This window comes from Carassius auratus, unplaced genomic scaffold (genome assembly GCF_003368295.1).
Source record: "Carassius auratus strain Wakin unplaced genomic scaffold, ASM336829v1 scaf_tig00026259, whole genome shotgun sequence".
In the NCBI taxonomy this organism is placed as follows: Eukaryota; Metazoa; Chordata; class Actinopteri; order Cypriniformes; family Cyprinidae; genus Carassius; species Carassius auratus.
This window is the reverse complement of record NW_020525500.1, coordinates 35001-62500: the sequence shown is the minus strand read 5'-3', so window position 1 is coordinate 62500 and position 27500 is coordinate 35001. Positions and strand designations below refer to the sequence as shown.

Genomic DNA, 27500 nt, shown 5'->3' with positions numbered 1-27500 from the left:
TGCTTTAATGTTTAAATTGACAAGCGGTAAGGCTTAAAACACGTGAAAAAGATAAGCTTTCATGACGATGTGCAGCAGTGGCCCGTCAACTGTCCTGAGCATCTTTTTAGGCTGGCCTCAGCCAGTCGGTTATATAAAATATCAAGGTGAAAGTCATCATAGCTAGCTTAGTATAGACCCAGCTCCCAACCCAACTTTGAGAATAGATTAACAGTGTTTTTTTTTTTATTGCCCGATAAGAGTTTCACGTTAACGCGGCACGTTAACGCCGATAACGGCCCATCACTAATATATATATATATATATATATATATATATATATATATATATATATACACAGTTGCAATCAAAATTATTCAATCCCCTTGACTTGCAAGACAATTTGCTGTGGAGGATAACATTTTATGAAATCAATTTAACAAAAGCATCAGTAAAGTATTAGAGAAAGTTTGTCAATACACTTTTGAGTGATTCTGAGAATGGAACATTGATGAATCATTATAAAATTCGAATTGGCTCTAAACATTCATGTTCAAAATTATTCAACCCCCTTTGTGCAGAATCTTTTATTCTTTAAAATCACCAATAAACGCTGTCTGTAAGTGTTTAGAAGCTTCTATCACCTCTCTACTACAGTTTTGGCCCATTCCACACCTGAAAAAGCTTTCAGATCACTGATAATCTTTGGTTTTCACATTGCCACTGCTTTCTTCAAATTCAACCAGATATTTTAGATTAAATTAGATTAGATTCAACTTTATTGTCACTGCACATGTAGGTACAAGGCAACGAAATGCAGTTAGCATCTAACCAGAAGTGCAATAAGCAGTAAGTACAGAATAAAGGTCTATAATATGTACAATAACTATACAGGTAAGTATTATGGACATAATTTACAGATATTAAATACTATAAGCACGATATACAGATAGGTGTACTATGAACATACTATACAGATGGGCTATGTAAAAGTGTATGTACACTATTGGCAGAACTATGAACATAATTTACAGTATTGCAATGGACAGTAAAGTGCATAGAAAAAATATTTCAATGTGCAAATGGATTATACAGTGTTCCTGGATGAACAGGCAGTAGTGCAAGTAATAACAAGTTACTTTTTGCTTGTTGTGAGTAAATAAATAAATCAGAGTGTTGAAGAGGGGGAGAAGTCTATGTGTGGTGTGGGGGGTGTTGAGGGGTGTCAGAGGGCAGAGTTCAGCAAGGAGACAGCTTTAGGGAAAAAGCTGTTCCTGAATCTTGTGGTCCTTGTCCGGAGGCTCCTGAAACGCCTCCCGGAGGGGAGGAGGTTAAACAGTTCGTGGTCAGGGTGAGAGGAGTCCTTGAGAATGCTGCGAGCTCGACATAGACAGCGTTTCCTCTGGATGTCTTCAAGAGCAGGATGTGGTGTCCCTGTGATTCGTTGGGCAGTTTTCACCACCCTCTGCAGTGCCTTGGGGTCAGCCACTGAGCAGTTCCCATACCAGACGGTGATGCAACTGGTCAGGATGCTCTCGATCGCACACCGGTAAAAGTTTACCAGGATGGATGAAGACAGCTGGTTCTTCTTCACTGTCCTGAGGAAGAAAAGGCGCTGGTGAGCCTTCTTGACCAGGCTGGAGGTGTTTGTGGCCCAGGACAGTTCCTCCGAGATGGTGGTTCCCAGGAACTTGAAGCTGGAGACACGTTCAACAACCATCCCGTTAATGTGGATGGGGTCATGCGTGCTTCCTTTCTTCTTCCTGAAGTCCACAATGAGCTCCTTGGTCTTATTGGTGTTAAGGAGCAGGTTATTGTCAGCACACCATGTGGCCAGGTGCTGTACCTCTTCCCTGTAGGCAGTCTCATCGTTGTCACTTATGAGGCCAATCACCGTGGTGTCATCTGCAAACTTAATGATGGAGTTGGATCCATGCACAGGCTTGCAGTCGTGGGTGTAAAGGGGAGTAGAGGAATGGGCTCAGCACACAGCCCTGTGGTAGGCCAGTGTTAAGTGTGATGGTGGTGGAGTGGTTGTGGCCTGACCGAACATGCTGAGGCCTGTTGGTCAGAAAGTCCATAATCCAGTTGCAGAGGGAGATGTTAATGTCCAGGTCTCCAAGTTTTGTGGTCAGCTTGGAGGGAATGACGGTGTTAAATGCTGAACTGAATTCAACAAACAACATCCTAACATACGTGTTGTTATGGTCAAGGTGTGTGAGTGCAGAGTGCAGCACTGTGCATACTGCATCCTCTGTGCTCCTATTTCTGCGGTAGGCAAATTGGTGTGGGTCCAGTGTGGGTGGGAGGCAGTCTTTGAGGTGTGCTAGGACCAGTCGCTCGAAGCACTTCATAATGATGGGTGTGAGTGCTACGGGGCGATAGTCATTGAGGCACGTTGGGGAGGAGTGTTTCGGTACTGGCACAATGGATGTGGACTTAAAACATGTAGGCACAGTTGCTTGGATGAGGGACAGGTTGAAAATGTCTGTGAAGACCCCTGCAAGCTGCTCTGCACATGCCCTAAGCAAACGCCCAGGAATGCCATCAGGGCCAGCAGCCTTGCGTGCGTTGATCCGGCTCAGTGCAGTGTGGACATCTGTGGAGGTGAGTTTGAGAGGTTGGTGGTCTGAAGAGGCTGAGATTTTGGTGGCCGTCTCCTTGCTGTCGCTGTTGAAGAGAGCATAAAAGTCATTTAGCTCGTTAAGGAAGGAGACGTCCGTGACCGTTGGAGTGGAGTTGCTTGACTTGTAGTCACTGATGATCTGGATGCCCTGCCACATGCGTCGGGGGTCAGAGTTGGAAAAGTGTTCCTCTACCTTCAGCTTGTAGCAGTACTTGGCCTTTTTGATGCCCCTTTTCAGGTTAGCCCTGGATTTACTGTAGGCCTGAGCATCGTCTGACCTGAAGGCGGTGTTGCGGGCTTTCAGCAGAAGTCGCACCTCCTTGTTCATCCATGGCTTCTGATTAGGGTATGTTGTTATCTGTTTTTCTGTTGTTACACTGTCAATGGTGGAGTTGATGTGATCCAGTACAGAGGAGGTGTAGATATCAATGTCCGTGTGAGAGCCATAGGCAGCCTGTGAAGCAAACATACTCCAGTCAGTGTGTTGAAACCTGTCTTGAAGTAAAGAGTCAGCTCCAGTTGGCCACACTTTGATGGTCCTCACTGATGGCTTCACACGGTTGATGAGGGGTGAATACTTAGGGGTGAGAAACAAAGAAAGGTGATCAGACTGTCCGAGGTGGGGGAGGGGGCTCGCGATGTAAGCTCCATTAATGTTTGTATAAACATGATCCAAAGTTTTGTCTCCTCTGGTGTGGCAGGAAACATGCTGGTGAAATTTGGGGAGTACTGTTTTTAATTTGCAGTGATTAAAATCACCCACGACAATAAAAGCAGCCTCCGGGTGAGCAGTCTGTTGTTTACTAATGGCTGCATGAAGTTCGTTCAAAGCAAGCTTGGCATTAGCATCCGGTGGAATATAGACTGCGGTTATTATGGTGGAAGTGAACTCCCATGGCAGATAAAAAGGTCTACATTTAACCATGAGAAACTCTAGGTTAGCTGAGCAGTGTCTCCCAACAATGACAGTGTTCGTACACCAAGCTTTGTTGACATAAATGCACAATCCACCACCTCTTGTCTTGCCGGAGTCATCTGCCGTTCTATCTGCCCGGAGCGTGTAGCGTCCGGCTAGCTCAATAGCATTGTTGGGTACGTCGCTGTGTAGCCATGTTTCTGTGAAAATCATGACATTGCAGTCCAGAAGTCTCTTACTGTGGGTGATGCGGAGTCGTAACTCATCCATTTTGTTCACCAGTGTCCGCACATTAGCGAGGAAAATGCTGGGTAAAGAGAGCCGGAGCGGTGTTAGATTTAGCTTAGCTCTTAGACCTCCGCGCTTCCCCCGCCTTTGTTTACGATCTCGACGCCGCCTGCAAGCACTTCAGCCCGGCCGGGTAGAGTGCGAAGCCTCGGGTGTTCTAGCGATCTCAGGGATGAGTCGAAGATTGGTGATAAAACTGCTGGTAAATTCCTCACCGATATCCAAAAGCTCCTGTCGGGTGTATGATGTTAAAGCAAAGCTGTTCAGTATAAACAGACCCGAGATGAGCAGGAATAAAACTGCAAATCTCAAAAACCTGAGAGACGCTGAGCCTCGCGATGTGTTCGCGCCGCCATCTTGGTCTCTCTCATTTGAAATGAGAATTAAGCCTGGAGACTGAACAGGTCACTCAAGTACATTCTATGACTGATCCCTGAACCAAGCAGTAGTAGATTTGGATGTGTACTTTGGTATGACTGGCCTGCAGGAAAGTCCATTGATCATCAGCTTCAGTTTTTGCACCAAAGGCATCACAATTCTTGTCAAAATGGCCTGACACTTTAAAGAATCCACGATGTCCTTCATACAGTCATGATTTCCACTTCCTTCTACAGTAAAGAAACCCATAACAGGACTGATCCACCTCCAAGTTTGAGGATGGAGATGGTGTTCTTCTGCTAATGAGCTTTGCCTTTTTTGCAGAAGACATACCGCTGATCCATGGGTCCAAAAAGTTCCAGTTTGGTCACATCACTCCATATAACATTCCTCCAGAGCTCCACAAGTCTACACACGTGTATTTTATCAAGTTCAAGTTGTACTTTGTTCTTCTTGATCAAGAGTGGTATTCTACAAGATGTCTCAACAAAGGCAATACTAGTCTAGTGATCTTCTTACACACTGCTTTTAAATGGTTTTCCTCCTTTCATCGGGTCATCTTGCAAGTCTTTGGCTTAACATTGCAGATTTTTCTCAGTTGCTCGGATTAAACATTTTATGATATTGTGCTTTTTCTTCCACAACCTCAAAGATTTTCTGGTAAAACGCTGACAGCTGTGTCTCTAGGAACTTTCAATGTCTTGGAAATCTTCATGTAGCCTTAGCCTTTCTAAAGTACTAAGATATTTATTCTCTTCAGCTTTTGTGAGATCTCTGTTGACATTTTTGCTACTCAACTTCAACACATGCATGGGCTAACTGTATGTGTAACGGCTCAAGCTAATTCTGTTTTTAATAGAGTTTCTAAAAGCTTAATCGTGTTTTGAGACTGTTTTATTTCCCACCATGCAAATAAGTGATTTAAAAACAGCAAAGTTGAATGGGGTTGAATAATTATGACATCGCAGTACTATTAAAAAATCTTATAACTCAAAATTATTAAATTATATATTGACAATATCACTTTTAATATGCCAGTGAACTGTTATAGATAAAAATTTTATTTTATCCTGGATCTTCAGAAAAGCTTGTATTTGTAAAGTACTGCAGTCTCTAGGGGGTTGAGTAATTTTGATTGCAACTGTATATACACACATATATATATATATATATATATATATATATATATATATAAAATGTCAGGACACCGGCACATGCTGCAGTTCAGTATCATCAGCTGCTCTACTCGTGTTCATGTTCTGTTTACTACAAACTCAGTTTGTGAATCTGTCATCATTAACTATACATACAGTACAGATATTTCATAAATCATCCCTTATTCATATTAAACATGGAGTCTTTAGAGTCTTTATTGTCCAACTTCCCTGAAAACCCCTTTGGCCCATACATAATCTACAATATACAGATTAGAAAAATGTAACTCCTATCTTAAAAAAAAATAGTATAGTTTTATCACACTTTCCGATGTTTAACAAAATACTTGAAAAATTACACGCATGCGCAGTATCATCAGTTCATCTGTTCTCAAACTTTACCTCTGTCAAATGTGGGGGAGAGGCATTAAAAAACTGAAATGTCAGCTTTAACTGGAGGACAATATAGTGTGATAGAATAATAAAACAGGTTCATTTGTATTTTCATGCACTTGTAATACAATAAAACATTTGAAACCTTTTTTGATAGGAAACTAGTTCTGTTGACATAAAATAAAAATGTTCAATGGCAATGACTAGATGTAACAGTGGTATTTTTTTTTATTACATTTTTATATTGCCATTGGTTTAATGGGTTGAAAGGTTAAAATATTAATAGAATGTAAAAATGTACAATACCAATTTATAATCTTTTTTAATTTAATTACTTTCTGGACTCGGGCGGACTCGACTCGGACTCGGCCTTTAAGAACTCGGACTTGAGTCCAACTCGACCCCTTTTGGACTCGGACTCGATGTTTGTGGACTTGGTCTTGACTCGTACTCGACCAAGGTGGACTCGGACCCAACTCTACGTTATGCAATGGCCAAGTCAATCACCTGACCTAAATCCGATTGAGCATGCATTTAACTTGCTCAAGACAAAACTGAAGGGAAAATGCCCCAAGAACAAGCAGGAACTGAACTGACAGTTGCAGTAGAGGCCTGGCAGAGCATCACCAGGGATGAAACCCAGCGTACGCTGATGTCTAATTGATCTCCAGACTTCAGGCTGTAATTGACTGCAAAGGATTTGCAACCAAGTATTAAAAAACGAAAGTTTGATTTATGATTGTTAATCTGTCCCATTACTTTTGGTCCCTTAAAAAGTAGGATGTACATATACAAACTGTTGTAATTCCTACACCGTTCACCTGATTTGGATGTAAATACCCTCAAATTAAAGCTGAAAGTCTGCAGTTAAAGCACATCTTGTTCCTTTCATTTCAAATCCATTGTGGTGGTGTATAGAGCTAAAAAGATTAGAATTGTGTCGATGTCCCAATATTTATGGACCTGACTCTGTATATATATATATATATATATATATATATATATATATATATATATATATATATATATATATATATATATATATATATATATATATATATATATTAGGGCCGGGACTCGATTAAAAAAATTAATCTAATTAATTAGAGGCTTTGTAATTAATCAAAATTAATCGAATTTTAATCGCATATACATATTTGACCTGAGAACAGTGAGAAGTAATTTTTTTCACATGGATTTATAGTATACCATTGAATAATGACTGAATACATAAGCTTAAGCAACAAAATATTGTTTATTTTTGTTCAACCAAGTCTAGCAGACCAGTGCAATTTTTGCCATTAAGTGTAGCAATAGCATATTTAGAAACAATTTAGAAATAGTACATTTCAGAAATTCAGGAAGCTTATAGGTGCTGGAACCTTCTGTAAAGTGTTTTTTAAGTAAAACACAAGACTGTCAATTACATTCAGAACATTGGAAACACTGACTATTAGAAAACATCTCTCTGTTGCTTCAGAGGCCATAACATACTAAGTCCAACTCTCAATAACCTTGGCCAAAACAATAAAGAGTTCAACATAAACTGCCAGTTGCACCAACAAAATACTACATAGTTCACGTCCACGCTAGCTGCTATATGTTTAGCGTTGAGATGATACTTGAGGCTCGTCGATGTGCTGCAGTGATAAGCGAACGCTAGTTGGTGCTTCAGTATAATCGGTCCGTCGAAACGCATCCAGTGAGAAACGTTCCGCGGTGCAAAAATACGTTATTAAAAATGCGGGATTTTTTTTTCTGTAATTAATTAATCTGAGTTAACGCGTAATTTTTTGTGTAATTAATTAATCTCAATTAACGCGTTAAAGTCCCGGCCCTAATATATATATATATATATATATATATATATATATATATATATATATATATATATATATATATATATATATATATATACACACACACACACACACACACACACACTAGGAATGAAACGATTCCTCGAGTAACTCCATTACAAAAAATGATCGTGGCAAATTACTCTGCCTCGAAGCCTCTTTTAATTTATTTTAAATCTCACATCAGGTTCTTTAACAATTTTTTTTTTCAATGTGACAACACGTTTAAGTCACCCACAAAGCGAAAGGAGACACAAGCGCTGCGTTCGAAATCAACAGTGTTTTGATTTGAGGGCACGTGCAAACGTAAAGAGAATGTCGTGGCGTGTGCCCATTGCAATATAGAGCTGGCGTTCCACAAATAGGGCCCTATGATTTCCACAATGCAGAAAACGCGGAGGGAATCGCGGAATCCAGTCATAAAAACGGATTTTACAGTTTAACGCGGAAAGGCACGGCATTTGCCAAATTTTGAATGAATTAATCAAAAATAGGTTATTGCACTTACATCAAATCACGATATGGACTAATATTGTAAATATTAAACCGGAACAGTCATTTTAAATATGAATTCAGCATGTTCTGTGTATCTCTGTTAATGAATGTAGCAGAAGCGCGTCTTCCTTCATCACAAATACTGAAGCGCACGTGACACTCATGGTAATTTCAACGTCTGCTGTCTCACTAAATAAGGACGTGAACACATGAACAACATCTCCAGAACTGCTCTGACAGTCACTTCATAAGCATTTGACCGTTTGATTTGAGTAAAACTAGCGTCACATCACATACACAGAACTGTAAAGGTACGTCAACCCGTCAAAATAAAAGTCCGGTTTAGTTTAAAAACAAGTATTTGCCAGATATGTATTACTATTGTTTAGCAGAATGTACATAGCCTACTACAAAAAAAAAAAAAAAAAATATATATATATATATATATATATATAACATTTTTCTTTTAGTTTTAAATCACACAACTTTTCTTCCATGTTTTATTTTTAATAGTAAATCCCCTTTGTTTACCAAAAATTTACATTTGCTTAATTTTAAATAATTAAAAGATAAATTAAATTAATGTTTTATGTGTTTAATGTGCATCTCAGAAAATGCTTTATTTAAAACCCCAAGTGAATGGCACTTAAATGAACTTAATTTATCTGTCAACTTTGTCATCGTTCACAGTACAAGTACAGACAGAGAAACAGTGGGTAATAATTACGTTTATTTTTGATGTATGCATTGCATTCTATGCATTAAAAAAAAATTCTAAAAAAGGAAACTTAGTTGTTCATTTTAAGAGACCCAGGAGTCTAATTTTCTTTTGCATAATTAATATTGCACTTTAATTTAATTTAATTAAAAACACATTTTATCCAATTACTCGATTAATCGATGGAATTTTTGGTAGAATACTCTATTACTAAAACATTCGATAGCTATAGCCCTAATATATACACATACATACACACACACACACACAAACACATACATATACATATATATATATTAGAGTCCTGCAATGGGTCGGGTACACGCGGGTGCCCACATAAAAGTGGCTGAAACGGGTGGATTTTGACATTCCTAAAATTCACAGGCGGGGATGCTTGCAGATAATTAATAACGATGATTAGTATATTAGATAATTAGTAGCACATTAATGACACTGTTGTGATGTTGAGAGAAGTGCGAGAAAAAATAAAGCACTTTATTTGGAATGATTTAAGCGTGTTATTTATCGCGGGTGCAGATCGGGTAACGGGCCAAATATTAACGGGTCTGGACAGGTGCGGATTTAATTTTTATATTATCACGGGTGATGGGTCGGATCTGGTGCTGAACTTTATGGGTACGGGCGGGCACGGGTCTTCAAAAATGGACCCGTGCAGGAATCTGCCTGTTACGAGGTCTTTTGCCAGATTATTGTGCTTCAATGTCAGTCTCTTGACTACTCTATTCAGTCAATAGTGTTATAAAATGCTGTTTTTTTTTTTAACATATTAGCGTATCATTATGAAAATAATTACACAAATATTTGGCTCCATGCCCTGATGATATTCAAAAAGTTTTGGGGCAGCGCCACCTTTTGGTCAACAATTATGAAGAAATTTAGAAAAATGCTAATAACTTTTGCTTACATTAACATATTGTAATTTGACTGATGTTGATAGATTCCTTGCATCATTTTGAAAACATAGATACCATAATTTACTGAACTTCCTGTCCACCATTTTGATTGATGTTGAAAACATACTTTTTCGAATTCCTCATTAGATCGTTGGTCCAATTTTCACCAAATTTAGCTCAGATCATCTTCAGACCAAGCTGGCAAAAAGTTATGGATTTCGTGTTGATATACAAAATGGTTTTCGTTTAGCGCATGAAAAAAATTGTTGGAAATATGCCAAACTGCATCTGAGGGCTGTATCTCTGCAAAGGTTTGAGATATTTACACCAAACTTTGTATGTGCCATTTTACTCCTCAGACTGACCACAGCATATTACCTTGATAAAAGCGCCACCTATTTGCCAAAAGTAATAAACTATTCATTAACCTTAAATTATAAAATTTTCAAAAGTGCTAATAACGTTTGATTGCATTAGGCTATTGTAATGAAACTGGTCTCAAAATATTCATTGGGTCGTGCCGACAATAGACATTTTTCTAGTAGGATATCTGAACTCCCTGTCCACCATTTTGATTTATGTTAAAATCCTACCTTTTCTAACTCCTCCTCAACTGTTGATCTGATTTTCACCAAAATAGAGTCAGATCATCTTTAGACTGTGCTGACAAATAGTTAAGCATTGTGTGTAGATTGACAAAACCATTTTCATACAGCACAGTTACAAATTTTAGGTACGATTCCAAAATGATTCTGAGGCTATATCTCTGCAAATACTTTACATATTTGCACATATTGTAATGAAACTGGTCTCAAAATATTTCATGGCTTATTACGACAACATGGATACCAAATATGCCAGATTAAGATGGACTTCCTGTCCGCCATTTTGATGTTGAAAACCCACTTTTCAAACTCCTCATCAACCATTTGTCTGATTTTCACCAAAATCGAGTGAGAATCTAGAGACTGTGCTGACAAAATTTATTTTGTGTTGATAGGTAAAACCGTATTTGCATACTACAGCAACAAATTTGAGGCACTTGTAGCTGTAGCTCTGTAATGCTTTGGCATATTGACACCAAACTTAGTGTGTGTCATTGTCACTCACACAGAACACACCATATCAATTTGATAACAGCGCCACCTGTTGGTCACACTTGACAAGCCAATAAATCATGCTAGGAGAGGTTGTATTTAATGATTTTTCCGCCATTTCGAATACAATAATCCTAAAATTGCTGTAATTGCTCATTGTTGTATTTGGTGTGATAATCCATGCCAAGCTTAACTCCTCAATTTGCCTGTGGAGTGCTTGGCCCTGTAATTGCTGCTTGCAGCTATATTTTTTTATTATTATCATTATCACTATTATTATACTATCACTGGATCAGTGGGGTACTCTTCTAATAAAGCAAGCAGTGGCTGGGATATACATTTAATGAATAGACATTCAAAAAAAAAAATGCCATAGCCTAGTTCACGATTGCATGCAACGGTCAGTAAACAAATACATGTAAAGAAACCGAGTCATTAAGGGTGTACTCACACTAGGCACGGTTGCCATGAAGTGGGCCCGAGTACGATTGTCCCCCCCTCCCCACTCCCCCTCTGACCTGCACTCACATAATAGGGTTTCAGCATTCGTGCCGGAGCACGCTTACGTAATTATGGTGCGACGGTTTCGGGATAGACAGGAAGAGCAGCGCTCTCTGAACACAATGGAGTCCATCGCTCTGTTTTCTTTGTGGTAATTTTGTGTCGTTTGGTCCACAGCCCTCTCACAGCCTGTTGTTAAACAGATGTGTCGCCTTAGAGGCGCGAATATTTTCACGTAATCGTGCTGCTCGTATGAGGATGTTTGCAAGGTACCAGCTGAAGTGTGGCAAGGACTTTGCAGTTTTTTGTTTTTATGCGTTTTGCACCTCTGCCGTAGACCAAAGCGACCCTTTCCCTGTCATGTTTGTTTTGAAGCGTCGCAAAACCGTGACGCAAAGCGTCCTTTTCCGTGCTCCTGCACGGTTAGTGCTCACACTGCATGCGAACCGCGCCCGAGACCAACTGAACCGTGCCCTGGCCCACCTCTTCCAAGCAGGCCGGCTAATCGAGCCGCGCCCGGGCACGTTTCGGAGCACTCACACTAGTCAAACGAACCGCGCTTTGGTGGTCAAACGCACTCGGGGACGGTTCAAACTGGCTAGTGTGAGTACACCCTAAGGCTCAGCCAGTTCACAAGGCAAAAGAAAAAACACTTGCCAGGTATTAAAGTTTATAAACATCAGGTGCAGTAGTCTTCCATCGTGCAAATTATGGTCACTTGTCAGTTAAGGCTTGTTAGCTTGTCAGCCTGCTTTAAATCAGACACAGAGATGCAGTGCAGTAAGATTGCATTTGTTTGAATTAATTCTATAATTTCTTTTAATTAGAGATAGAGTTTAAAGTTGCGTGTGAATCTGTGTTGGCGTCAGAAGCCTGTGCAAGCTATTTTACTAATAAAAGTGTAGTTGTTATGTGCAATAATGTGTGTGCGTGCACCTATGAAATCAACATAGCCTACTGCACATAGTTTTAGTTTAGCTATAAACCCGAGCCCGACCTGAACCCGAAGCTATTCATTAAACATTAACATAAACATTAAGGGTCGCAGACCTATAACTGAGTTAGCGCCGTGCATAGCATGGACCCCTGCTCTAGACATTACAAGTTCAACAAATAAACACTGGATTTCATGCAAACTTGCCTGCAAATATGTATGCATGAAAAGCATTTTATTGCATATAAAAAAATGTTGAAATAAGTAGTTTTACACTATTAGACTTTACCATTCCTACTTACCAGGACATCCTAGAGATGAAGCATCCAAAAAACTGCTGGGCCAGAGCTTGAGCCAGACAGCGCCTGGTCATAGGAGTCTGATCTATGATCATACCACTGTGCAGGAGGTTGGTACTGAGAAGACCACAAACACAAGATCATGGTAAAATTATATATATATATATATATATATATATATATATATATATATATATATATATATATATATATATATATATATATATATATATATATCACATACATTGGGAACACTACACATTCTATCCTAAATCAAAACATGAAGAAAATATATCAAATTTGATACAACTTGATATTACTATTAGTGTTTCCCAGGGATCAATTGTACATGTGCAAAAAGCAGCAAACAACAGAACATGAGGATTCACATGGTCTTCATCACATCAAGCACTTGCAAGTAGAGAAAAACATAAAAAAGCTAGGCTATATATATATATATAAATATGGGGTGTAATGGTTCACAAAATTCACTGTTCGGTTCGATACAATACACTGGTGTCACGGTTCGGTACATTTTAGATACAGCAAAAATAAAAAATTGGCAGATAAACTTCCTTGATTTTTTAAAAAATGTTTTATTAAAACTAACAAAAGTAAGATTTTTTTTTTACATTCAACAATGATGGAGCTATTCTTTACCCATCTTCTATGGTGTTTTCTTAGTAGCATACTGTATAAAACAAAAACAGCTCCTTATAATTTTTTTTTAAAATATGTTATATTGTTTTAGTAGTTATGAACAAATACAAAGACGTAACTTTTTATATGGAACTCTATAACTCTTTATATTAAGTGTGTTTTTACTCAATCGGTTCTCTATTTGGGCTTATGTTTTTTGGAACAAAGCAGGAATTACGGTCTGGTTCAAATGGGCTCGTGAAGGAATATTGTAACGGAGCTCAATTACATTAAGCATGTTCTTAAAACCTGCGTTTTCCACTACAGAGTAAGGTCTCATATCCGCGGCTATAACGTAAATGTACCAATCACCGCGGTGAGGTCTTTTGCCCTGTTTGAATCGGTTGGAAATGCCTGTCTAAATGCTGCGGGGATAGTTTGTTGCATGTATGTTCCTCCTTTTTTTCGTCTTGTTCCAGATACTGACACACTAGGGTGATGTCGGCGTAAATGAGTTGACATGTTTGAAGTATTCCCGCTGGTGTACCCTATTGTCATGTAGCAGATGTGACATACCGTTGTTTTTTTATCCACCACTCTCTTTGCCATCACCATTATAGCTTACAGTGAATCAAAAGTGCACCCAAACACCAAACCTGTTGGTTATTGGAGGATCTTCTATTTCTGGTCTGTTAAAGGGGTTCGACATTTTGCAAAGAGCCTTCAGCACGTACTGAGTGAGCGAGCGCCTGACTGTGTAGCCTAACATAAACATATAAGTTGGTGTTATTTTTTCTTCGGGGGTGTCAGGGGCTTTGCCTGTTACGTCATTTGGGTTATTGGGCTACCTTGTTGAACGCATAACATTATATTTCACACACACTTTCTTTTATTTTCCAAATGAAATTAATTAGTCCAACAAACCGATTGATCCAGCGCTGATGGAAGCAGTTCTTTGACTGCACAGCACAGCCACACGGGCCACAGTTACGTTTGAGATCATTTTATTTTAAATGCCATATTGTCAGTTGAAAACATTGCAATTGTGTTTAAAAATACAACGAGCAACAGGAAACCATTTAAAAAGGTGCGTTCAGCTGTCAGTAAAATTATCTCAAATCTATGGCGCAATCCTGCTACTAGCATTTATTCAGACTAAACCCCCTTTAATTCGGGTGGGAGAGGTTTTTTTTTTTTTTTTTTGACAAAACTACCATCGATCATGGTACTCTACTAATATATATATATATATATATATATATATATATATATATATATATATATATATATATATATATAATAAAATATTTGGTTGACTTAGGTTACACTTTATTTTAAGTGATACAGCGAAACTATACATTGAAGTACTAAGTAATATTTATTAACAACATGGTTCGAACAGAAACTGCAAAATGAAATTCCATGACTTAAGGACTTTAAGCACTACTTTTTTGGTTTTCAAGTACTAAAATCTAAACTCTATATTTTGTTATCTTTCAAATTCTAATAAACTAATAAAACTAAATGGCACAGATGAAGTGCAGCATTTGAAAGAATATTATGGGAAAGTTATGGCTTTTCTTATTCAAATTGTTTTTATTATTATAATTTAGAAAGTGAAAGTAGAAAAAGAAAGAAAGTGAAGTGACATTCAGCCAAGTATGGTGACCCATACTCAGAATTTGTGCTCTGCATTTAACCCATCCGAAATGCACACACACAGAGCAGTGAACACACACACACACACACTGTGAGCACACACCCGGAGCAGTGGGCAGCCATTTATGCTGCGGCGCCTGGGGAGCAGTTTGGGGTTCAATGCCTTGCTCAAGGGCACCTAAGTCGTGGTATTGAAGGTGGAGAGAGAACTGTACATGCACTCCCCCCACCAACAATTCCATCTGGCCCGAGACTAGAACCCACAACCCTTCGATTGGGAGTCCAACCCTCTAACCATTAGGCCACGTCTTCCCCAAGACTTTGATATATTTATCATATATCAAATATCAATATTTGACCTGAAGAATGAAAGCTGTATCATACACTTGGGAAATTATGAGCTATATATCACCACTTAACACTAGAGTGTGGTACTTGGTTCACTAGAATGAGATAAAATTTGAATACCATTTTTAAGATTTTTTTAAATGACAAAATTTGTCTTGAATCACACAAATCAAAACAATGCAGTTGTATTTTGAAATATTTTAACTAATCTAGAACTGTAACTAATAATCGCTTTGCTAATCAAGTAATCTACCAATTATTTTGACAATGGAGTAATTTGATATTTTTTAGTAGTACAAATACACCCAAGTGAAAAACTGGCTTTAGTATGCCTATATATAAACTAATGATGAGGCAATAATAATTGATTCTAATAAAGTATCAAAAACAAGTAATTGCATAGTTTTATTGAACAACCCTGATAAAATAGGTCTACATAATGTAATATGCCTATACAAAACATGAGCATGACCAATTTAAGTTTATTGCGTATTATAACAAATACCTGCAGAGAGCGCCAAAAGCCTGACCATGCTTCACTTTACAGCGTGATTCAAAGATGTATAGGTACTAGATATAATAGATGATATAATTAGAATATCATCAAAAAGTTGATTTCACTAATTCCATTCAAAAAGTTAAACTTGTATATTATATTCATCCATTAAACACAGACTGATATATTTCAAATGTTTATTTTATTTTTTGATGATTATAACTGAAAACCAAGGAAAATCCCAAATTCAGTATCTCAGAAAACTAGAATATTACTAACACAAAGAAAGGATTTTTAGAAATCTTGGCCAATTGAAAAGTATGAACATGAAATGTATGAGCATGTAAAGCACTCAATACTTAGATGGGGCTCCTTTTGCCTGAATTACTGCAGCAATGCGGCATGGCATGGAGTCGATCAGTCTGTGGCACTGCTCAGGTGTTATGAGAGGACAGGTTGCTCTGATAGTGGCCTTCAGCTCTTCTGCATTCTTGGGTCTGGCATATCGCATCTTCCTCTTCACAATACCAATAGATTTTCTATGGGGTTAAGGTCAGTCGAGTTTGCTGGCCAATTAAGAACAGGGATACCATGGTCCATAAACCAGGTACAGGTAGCTTTGGCACTGTGTGCAAGTGCCAAGTCCTGTTGAAAAATGAAATCTGCATCTCTATAAAGCTGGTCAGCAGCAGGAATCATAATGCGCTCTAAAACTTCCTGGTATACGGCTGTGTTGACCCTGGACCTCAGAAAACACAGTGGACCAACACCAGCAGATGACATGGCACTCCAAACCATCACTGACTGTGAAAACTTTACACTAGGCCTCAAGCAACGTGGATTGTGTGCCTCTCCTGTCTTCCTCCAGACTCTGGGACCCTGATTTCCAAAGGAAATGTAACATTGCCTTTCATCAGAGAACATAACTGTAGACTAGGGCTGCACGATATTGGGAAAAAATTACATTGCAATATTTTATTTTTCTGCGATATATATTGCGATATGAAAACTAATTTTTTTCTTACAAACAAAAACGGGGTGAGCACACTTACATTCTCATTTTAAATGATTTAAACATCGACACCATCGTGTCAATTGATTAATATGCGTGATGGAGAGAGAGCAAGACAGCGTTTGTGTTGTTTGAAGACATTTAGCGTGCGGCCTAGGCTCTCTCTCTCTCTCTTTCTCTCATGCCGGTGACAGGTGCAATATTTCAAAATCAATAATTATTAATTTACTTTTTAAATTACATTTATATCTGAATATATGTCAACCTATAGACTTTCAAACATCTAAGTGTCATGAATTAATATGAATCTGTGTACAAAATGACAAACATATTTTTCTATTGTATTTTGCCTGAAAACGCTTCCAGCACGCTTGCGTGTCACGTGAAAAATAGGGGCATCTAGTGTGGTGCCGGCTCTCTCTCTCTCTCTCTCTGGCCCATACAGTTAATGAATAACGGATCAACTATGACAGCCTACATCGCACATCCTGCGATGTGACTATCGTGGATTCGTACATCGCAATATGGATGTTTAAACGACACATCGTGCAGCCCTACTGTAGACCACTCAGCAGTAGTCCAGTCCTTTGAGTCTTAAGCCCAGGGGAGACGCTTCTGATGCTGTCTGTTGTTCAAGTGGCTTGACAAGAAATGCGACAGCTGAAACCCATGTCTTGCCATACGTCTGTGAGTAGTGGTTCTTGAAGCACTGACTCCAGCTGCAACCCACTATTCGTGAATCTCCCCCACATTTTTAATGGGTTTTGTTTCACAATCCTCTCCAGGGTGCGGTTATCCCTATTGCTTGTACACTTTTTTTTTCACCAATTCTTTTCATTCCCTTCGCCTCTCTATTAATGTGCTTGGACAAAGAGCTCTGTGAACAGCCAGCCTCTTTTGCAATGACCTTTTGTGTCTTGCCCTCCTTGTGCAAGGTGTCAATGGTCGTCTTTTGGAAAACTTTCTAGTCAGCAGTCTTCCCCATGATAGTGTAGCCTACAGAATTAGACTGAGAGACCATTTAATATTGAACCTTTTCACAATATTCTAATTTTCTGAGATACTGAATTTGGGATTTTCCTTATTGGTTAGTTATAATTATGATCATCAAAATTAAAAGAAATAAGCATTTAAAATATATAAGTCTGTGTGTAATGAATGAATATACAAGTTTCACTTTTAGAATGGAATGGATGATATTCTAATTATATGACCAGCACCTGTATAATCCATGTAATTTTAATATTTGTCCACATGCAAACGCAGAGCGGTGTGAACTTTTATTTTGAAATTGTGATGTACAACAAATCACATACTTCAAAATATGTTGATGAATTCCCATGGAACACACATACTGGTAAAAAAAAAATGTATAGCCTGAATGCACTGCAAGTCGCTTTGGATATAAGCATCTGCTAAATGCATAAATGTAATTGTTATTATAATAGTTTGTACATGTAACATCTGTAATAAGGACATCTTAAAATAAAGTGTTAACAAGACTTTTATATTGGAAAATAAATGCAAGAACAGCTTGTATACCTGAAAATACTCATGGATGCATACGATGAGACCTGCACATAAGCCTCATCCACAAAGACAGTCTTGAAGCAAGAATAAGGGTAGCGACAGGTGAGGATCTCCTCATAGAACTCAAAAATCTCATGGAGGTAGGACATGGTGTGCTTCAGTAGGGGCAGAAGCTGAGGCAGGCAAAAATGAGTCACCTGTGAAAGCATGATATATTTGATTAATAGTAGTTTATTATTAACAAATAAAAGCTGCAATAACTTAAAATTGAGATCTGAAAAAATTAGTATATATAATATATAAGAATTTCTTTCTCAATTTTCTTAATCAGTAAATCTGAATAATAAATTATATGTATATGTGTGCATCACCTACAGGGCATTCTAAATCACATTTCACACACTATATACTACTTATAATATCAAGTATGTCCATACGGAAACTGGGTAAAGGATTAATATGTTATAATAGCTTTTTCACAAGCTACATCATTGTGTACATCAGCTATAGAATGGATTGTGTTCATGTATACACATGAAATAACATCTTGATTCCACTGGCTTCTGTGCAAAAACAAACATGGTGACATTTAGAAAACTATAGCAGGGCAAAGGCATGTAGGAGACTATAGGACTTTTTATTTTATTTTTTTGCAAAAACCATTTACCCTACTCCAACAGTGAAAGAAAACAAAACAAACTTGTTGGTTGCAAAAAATACAAAAAAATTGAGAGAGCCAGAAGACAGACAGATGTTTATTTACTATCACTTGTTCAGTACCAGTATTAGAAACACCCTCGCAGCAGTGTTCACTACTTTTCTTAAATTGAATTCAGTGGTAATATAACAGAAAGTGTTATATTAAACCATAATCAGTCACTCCAGGATTTCACAATTTTTTTGTGGCACCTAGCCTGACTACCGTAATTTCCGGACTATAAGCCGCAACTTCTTTCCCACGCTTTGAACCTCGGTTAATATATGGATTTTCCCACTTTCAATTATTTTTATTATTATTTTTTTTTTTACACACATTCTGTGACGTGCTCAGTTTTTTGCCGGAATGAAGCTTTCATTAGACCAATGAAATTGCCGAACGGGTTAAGGTTAAACAACTTTTTTGTTTACTATTTAGATTAAATCAAGCGCGCTCAAACTTCCCATCATTCTGATTACGGTAGTCATTTTGTCACCCTCATCATGGCAAAGACACGGAGAAATGCATATGATGCAGCTTTCAAGTTGAAGGCGATTGATCTGGCTGTTGGAAAAGGAAATATAGCTGCTGCACGGGAGCTTGGTCTTAATGAGTCGATGATAAGACGTTGGAAACAGCAGCGTGAGGAATTGACTCAGTGCAAAAAGACAACTAAAGCTTTCAGGGGGAAGATAAGCAGATGGCCCGAACTAGAAAATGAGCTCGAAGACTGGGTCAACACACAGAGAGCAGAGGGCCGAGGTGTTTCAACTGTGCAGATCCGACTGAAAGCCAAAACAATCGCCACCGCAATGAAGTTTGAGGATTTTAGAGGTGGACCATCGTGGTGTCTCAGACTTATGAGACGTAAAGGCCTGTCCATCAGGGTACGGACGAGTCTATGTCAGCAGCTCCCTCCCGACTACGGGGAAAAAGTTTCAAACTTCCACAAATTCACTGATGCAAAGATAGCGGAGCATTCCATCGGCCCGCACGACATCATAAATATGGATGAGGTGCCTCTGACGTTTGACCTGCCTTTCACTCGGACTGTCAACAGGAAAGGCGAATCATCCGTCAAGCTGAAAACAACTGGGCATGAAAAAACGCATTTCACCTGTGTTCTGAGCTGCACGGCATCGGGAGAAAAGCTTCCACCGATGGTGATTTTTAAACGCATGATGATGCCGAAAGAAAAATTCCCGAGAGGAATTGTTGTGAAAGTCAACAAGAAAGGATGGATGACGGAAAGCCTAATGCATGAATGGCATATGGAGTTTTACGGCAAGCGACCGGGAGGATTCTTTCACAGGAACAAGGCATTGCACGTTTTGGACAGCATGAGAGCCCACATAACAGATTCGGTGAAAGAAGCCATCAAGAGAACAAACTCAATTCCAGCTGTGATTCCTGGAGGCACAACAAAGTATTTGCAGCCACTCAACATCAGTGTAAATTGTGCATTTAAGGTGGCGCTCCGTGTTCAGTGGGAGGATTGGATGACAAGTGGGGAGAAAACCCTTCACTAAAACGGGAAGGATGCGAAGAGCAACTTATGGTCAAGTCTGCCAGTGGATCCTGACAGCGTGGAGCATTGTCAAAAAATCCACTATCATCAGCGGGTTTAGAATGGCTGGACTGCTGCGTGTTGAAGAGCGCTCAGCGGGGGATTTGCCTCCGGATGAAAGTGACGAGAGCGACAATGAAAACTATCCAATATCGGATGAAGCAATTCTGAGGCTGTTCAACTCCGACACCGAAGGAGATGACTTCAGTGGTTTCAGTGCACAGGAGGAGGAAGATAGTGACCAATGACTTTCTTGGTAGGCTACTGTTCACTGCAAAAAAATATTTTTGTGACAAGCCGGTTTCGGTTAAAGCCAGTTTGTTACAAGCCGTGTTTCCTTAAAGCCTATTTATTTTTGTTACAAGCCGTGTTTCGTTAAAGCCTGTGTAAAGTTCATTTGTTTCAATGTACCGGTAGGCACCTGCTGCTTATAGACGTGCGGCTTATTTATGTTCAAAATAATATTTTTTTTTTAAATTCAGTGGGTGCGGCTTATATTCAGGTGTGCTCAATAGTCCAGAAATTAAGGTATGTCAGACTTCGTACTACCGCTCAATTTCAGTTCGCTTCTGTACTCAGTCAGCGATAACAAACCATCTCCCAGTTTTCATCCGGCTCCAAAACAGCCGGCCAATCAACGAATAGAAGGCGAGCTGAGAGCTGTGATGGAGATGCTAATCTAAATGTAAGCACCGAATTTAAGATTATAGTTTAGTTTAGGGAAATTGAAAATGACAGCTGACATGGAGACACAGGATGCTATTCGCTCTGTTGTGGAGAATATTCCCGGCATTTGCCAACTGAAGCCCGAACAAGAAGAGTGTATGTTTCAGATTTTGAATGGAGGTAGTAATGTTGTGGCCCTTCTCCAGACAGATTTTGGTAAAAGTTTAATTTATCAACGGTTACCGATCGTTAGCAAGAATCTGGGGAGGCAAAAGTCCGGCAAGGCGATAATTGTGATTGTGTCCCCCTCGGTTGCTCTCATGCAGGATCAGGTTAAAGAGGCAACAAAATTGGCTAAATGGTTTTGTTTTTTGCAACATACCCGTGTTTACAGTCAAAGTGTGAGGCGGCTTAGCCGACGCATAACACACGTCATAACCAAACATTATGTGATTGGCTTACGGGTACACCAATGACTTTAAACTTCAGACAAAATCCTGGAGGGACTGCATAATAATAAAAGATATAATAAAAAAAATTTGTTTGTTTGTTTTTTAAAGGGTAACACTTTAGATTAGCGAACACTTTTCACTACTAACTAGTTGCTTATTACTAGCATGATGGCTGTGTGACAAGTGGGGCGGGCCGAGAGCCGTGGGAACGGGTCATGGCTGGTGGAGTGATTGGAAATGAGCGACACCTGCACCACTCACCAAGTCCCACGGAGGAGATCCGGCAGGATACAAAAGAGGAGCTACGACAGTGAAGGACGAGAAAGGACCAGGCCTGTATTTCGTTTTGTGTTTTGGTTTTGTTTGTGCGCAGCAGTCGTCCGTGAGGGGCTGTCATGCTGTTTTGTGTTTATTTTGTAATTAAAGTTTTATTTGAATGTTCGCTGGTTCCCACCTCCTTCTCGTCATTATGAAGTTGGTAAATTGTTACAGGCTGTTTATTAGTACTTATAAAAACATGCTATGTGCACTGCTACAGTCACATTTTTCAATGTATGAACCAGTGTTGTAGTCGAGACCAGCTCATTCGAGTCCGAGTCCAGATCGAGTCCAGATCGAGTCCAGAGAGGGTCGAGTCCGAGTCAAGACCGAGTTCAGAAAGGGTCGAGTCCGAGTCAAGACCGAGTTCAGAAAGGGTCGAGTCCGAGTCAAGACCGAGACCAGAGAGATTGGGTCTGAGACAAGACCTAAAGAAATCTTCAAGAGTATGTCAAATGTTTGATGGAAACAATAAAGGTTAAAAGGGCCACATAGTATGTGGTGTAAAGGTAATTTTATTAGTATTATGAAGTGTTGTCAATATTAAGTGCTCATTTTCACATAACATCGTTGTACCACTATACACATCCATATAACCTTTCTGGTACACATAATATTACTGTACGACTCTATATTGTAATTCTACATAACACTTCTAGTACAAGTAACATTACTGTACCACTATACCTGTAAATGTTCAACTGTAACAGCTTTTACATAACTTTTAACCTTGAAGCTTAACTAATGACTGCTAATATCCTTACAATGTATTGGATTATGTGCACTTTAGATGTTGTGAAGATTACAGATGGGCATAATTACTTTTCAAAAAAATAAGTGAGGAGACCATCCAGCTACCCAACCAAGCACGATGTGGTCTCATGATCAATCCACCCCAACTAAAAACTCTCTCTACCGGCGCAGAGGAAGCGGGGACTGACAACAGTTACCATTTTATCACTTTCTGTAACAGCAACGGATAATCTAATGCTAATTTCCCTGGATGGTGTGTTTTAATGCAGGGTAAAATACACACTAGTCGAAGTTTTTTTAGTTATGGAGGGCATACACACAAGAGCCGAGTGACTGTCCAGGAAAATTTCATCCAAAAGTGTGTATGTGCCAGGGGAAGAAAGCTGGATCAAATGCAATATAAGTTCAATGCATTCTGTCAGACATTGTTTTTGAGGGGGAGATGTTTAGTGTTGAGACAGTCAGTCTGTGTCTGTATTCATTATATAATTTAATTAAACAATATTTGTTTTTTTTCTGTGACCATTTTGTCCTACTTTGTAAAAATAACACAGAAATAATGTAGCAATGTGGCTTTCTGGAAAGCGGGATCACTACAGGCGGATGGCAGGAGGGTAACTTAAGGCCGGTGACACACTGGCTGCGTGGCGTCTCTACTGCGTGCCAGAAATGTGGTGGCTGCTTCGCGTTTTCTGTGTCTTTACACACCAGAAGCGTGCCTGCACGCGGCGCTTGGCGCGCTGCTGCGGCTGTAGGTGACATAGAGAGAGGCCGCCAAAAAACCAGGCTCTTGTCTTCATGACAACAATATCAAATTTATTTTTTTATTTTTTTACACACCTACTGATAAGACACCGTCAACAGTATTGACGGCAAAATAGAGTATGTTTGACAGGTGCAATATTTGAAAATCGATCATTATTAATGTATTTTTAAAATTACATTTATATCTGAATTTATGTCAACCTATAGACTTTCAAATATCAAAATGTCATGAATTAATATGTATTTGTGTACAAAATGACATATAAACATATTTTCCTAGTATATTTTGCCTGGAAACGCTTCCAACATGCACGCGTGTCGCGTGAAAAATAGGCGTCGGTTCTATTTCTAGCATGCACGGGTTTTCCGCGCGTCTCACGCAGGCAGTCTGCAAGATCTAACCTGTTAACATGGGAGCCGAATTAAAAACAGACACGCCACGCAGCTGAGACGCTTGCACCACACATCCAGTGTGTTGCTGGCCTAACGTCTCACGTCAAAAGAAAATCACCAGTCATTGGATGTGTCAATCATACATCAATTTAAATAAACATTAACATACAGTAATAATCATGAAATATTTTGATTGGGACTCGAGCATAAGTCTGATTCCTAATATGTTCGAGTCCGAGTCAATACCGAGTCAAAATGCACACGAGTCCATGACAAGACCGAGACCATTAAAATATGGTCTCGAGACCGAGTCCGAGTCTCGAGTACTCAACACTGGTATGAACTTCTCCAAACTCCTAAACTACAGATTTAAGACAAAAAAATACAGTATATTACAGTTTCTCTCACCTCATGCATGTAGGGGTCCACAAGAATTTCAAAGGGCCCCACAGCCAGGGAAATGTTAGGGGCAGCAGTAGGGATGGGCAGCATGTAGTGAAAGGTTTTCTTGCGCATGTCGTGGGTGTAGACTGTTTCCACTAGATCCCCACAGGACACTGCCACCATGGAGGCATCCACTGTGAACTCCAGCTTCCATGTGCACAGCTCAGAGTATGAGTCTACACATGGAAACCAAAACCTAGTGGAGAATATTTATAATCAATAATAATCAGTAATGGCAATAATGATCAATCAATTGGTATTATACTCATAGAGACAGATGTACACATATTGTAACAATTAGATTAATATTAATAAATAATTAGTATTAATAATAAATTAATCAAAAATTATGAATTGATCATGCTGAAACAGGATTGTAATCTTTAATAACATTTCTGATTCACCTTAATTGAGCTTACCGTGTGGAATTCTGGTTGCCAAAGGAAAAAACATGGGCTGCTCTTTCTGCCATACTTCCTTCCACATCAGGTACTACAAAATGCAACCCCCCCTTTGGCTGGTCCAATGAAAATTCAATGTACACCTTCATAACTTTCATCTCTGCACACACACACCAGCACACATTATTATTATGATTCTTATTACTGAAAACAGTCTGTTTTAAAACTGACTGATAAAAAAACCTTCATATCAGACCTTTTTTGGTGCATTTTTAAGAGGCATAATGAGTACTTTTGGCCTTAAAATCACCAGCACTTCTATCAAGATTACTTCCTTTCTTTCAATTGAACAAATAAACACACAGTACAATATATATATTTTTTTTTTTGCATCTTCCAGTGATAACAACAGACTACTCTCAGGTGACAGAAGCTCAGGCTTATCTGCCTCCGAACCGGATATCTCAACACTGCAGTTTTTTAAACCCGCTCACAACAGACCCGGAAGAGAAGACAATACTGAATAAAGTCGTAGTTTTTGCTATTTTTGGACCAAAATTTATTTTCGATGCTTCAAAAAATTCTAACTGACCCTCTGATGTCACACTGACTACTTTGAAGATGTTTTTATTACCTTTCTGGATATGGACAGTATACCGTACACACACTTTTAATGGAGGGACAGAAAGCTCACGGACTAAATCTAAAATATCTTAAACTGTGTTTCGAAGATGAACGGAGGTCTTACGGGTTTGGAACGACATGAGGGTGAGTTTTTTTCAGTGAACTTACCCTTCGAAGGGTACGAATTACTACTCTTAAGGTACTAATATGTAGTGTATGATGTACTGCTATGGTGTCAAGGTGTTGTACCCCAAAAGGTAAAATTTTGTCCCTTTTTTTCTGTGTGGCCTGGATGAGAGTGGGATTTCCTGGCCTGAAATTACATCCCACTCCGACCCTGTCTCACAGTAAGGCTGTGTGTTACTGAACATGAATGGTAAACTTTATAACGTAGTCTTGGCAAGACACTTGCTACTAGGGCTGGCGATATATCTATATGATCATGCGCATCTAGTCAGTAAATCTGGTTCCGTGATTAATGCTAAATCGCCATCACCTGCTTTCAAATGGAGCGGCATTTAATAGACAGAGCCGTAGATAACTGACAAGCAATGCAATATTGCGTTCATTATCGAAGGCGATTCATCTGCAATAATGAACACGATATTGCATAACTTGTCAGTGATCTAGGCTCTGTCTATTAAATGCTGCTCCATTTGAAAGCAGGTGATGGCGATTTAGCGCTAATCTCGGATCCAGATTTACGGACTAGATGCGCATGATCTATGTTAGATATATCGCCCAGCCCTACTTGCTACTATTTTGGCTATACTAGGGCCGGGCGATATGGGGCAAAAAATATATCTCGGTATATTTTGCTATATCTCGATATCTTTACAGGAAGAATAACCCCCCAAAACTACTTCAAAAACAAATATGCCAAATATTACATTTTTAGGGCCCTATGAAATGTCTTTTTTTTTTTTCTTCACTATATGTTTTATTGTTACCTAATTCTGTGTTTTAGCATGTGTAATTATTTAAATGCATAAAAGCAACTTAATTTGTTAAATTATTTTCTTAAAATAGCCTTAGGTGAGATGTTTTTTCCCCTCTGAAATTATGTGCATTTACATTTTTCTGGTTATCAAATGAAAGCATAAAACATTCATTAAATGTATCTTTTAATTATTGAAAATTAAGCAAACTTTATTTTTTGGTAAACAAAGGGGATTTACTATTAAAAATAAAGCACGGAAGAAATGTTGTGTGATTATTCCTTAAATTATGTTCGTTTCATTTTAATAGTAGTAGTAGTAGGCTATGTACATTTTGCTGAACAATAGTAATGGATTTCTGGCAAATTCTATTATTTTGACGGGTTTACCTTTGCAGTTCTGTGTATGTGATACTACAGTTTATGATGTGATATGACACTAGTTTTACTCAAATCAAACGGTCAGATGCTCATGAAGTGACTCTCACTGCAGTTCTGGAGATGTTGTTCATGTGTTCACATCCTCATTTTGTGAGACAACAGATGCTGAAATCACTGCGAATGTCACGCGCGCTTCCGTGTGTGTAATAAACGAAGACGCACCTCTGCTCCATTCATTAACACAGGCACGCAGAACATGCAGGATTCATATTTAAATAGACTTTTCCGGCTTAATATTTACAGATTTACAGATATTAGTCCATATCGGGATTTGATGTGAGTGCAATAACCTACTTTAGATTAATTCATTTAAAATTTGACAAATTCCATGACATTGCACGTTAAACTGTAAATTCTGTGTTTATGACTGGATTCCGTGATGCCGTCCACAATTTCTGCATCGTGGAAATCATAGGGCCCTACAGTAGACATCTGCCTGCTGTTGGCCCAACACCTTAAAACAGAGGTATCTCCATATAATGGAGCCAGTTGTCCTTTTTGTTTTTAGACTAGTTCTGTAGCCTCCGGGCTGGTTGCGGACGCATGTTCAATGAGACAACACGCAAGGGGAGGGGGAACAAAATCAAGGAGGCGGGGCGAGAACCGCACAGAGAAGGCAAACAAGCAAAGTGCTGGAATCAGAATTAAATATAAACAATATCGATATATACGATATGTCAAAATCCATATCGTGTTTAAAAAATATCTAATATAAATATCAAGATATCGCCCCGACTTAGTCTATACTAATAATCAGTAAAGAGTATTTTCCAAGTTCCTCCTGTTGTTTATGTAATTGCTGCTAAA

General features: G+C 38.8%; 1 protein-coding gene across 3 annotated transcripts in view; it reads right to left on the bottom strand.

The window, feature by feature from the left end:
- taf2 (TAF2 RNA polymerase II, TATA box binding protein (TBP)-associated factor) overlaps window positions 1–27500 on the bottom strand; it is a 139461-nt gene that overhangs the window by 110376 nt on the left and 1585 nt on the right. For all 3 annotated transcript variants that reach the window (XM_026250973.1, XM_026250974.1, XM_026250975.1), the window contains exons 5-8: window positions 24710–24851; window positions 24255–24486; window positions 18248–18432; window positions 12555–12668 (exon numbers count right to left, since the gene is read on the bottom strand). In XM_026250973.1, the coding sequence (XP_026106758.1) occupies window positions 12555–12668; window positions 18248–18432; window positions 24255–24486; window positions 24710–24851 (673 nt within the window). The remainder of the gene's footprint in view (window positions 1–12554; window positions 12669–18247; window positions 18433–24254; window positions 24487–24709; window positions 24852–27500) is intronic.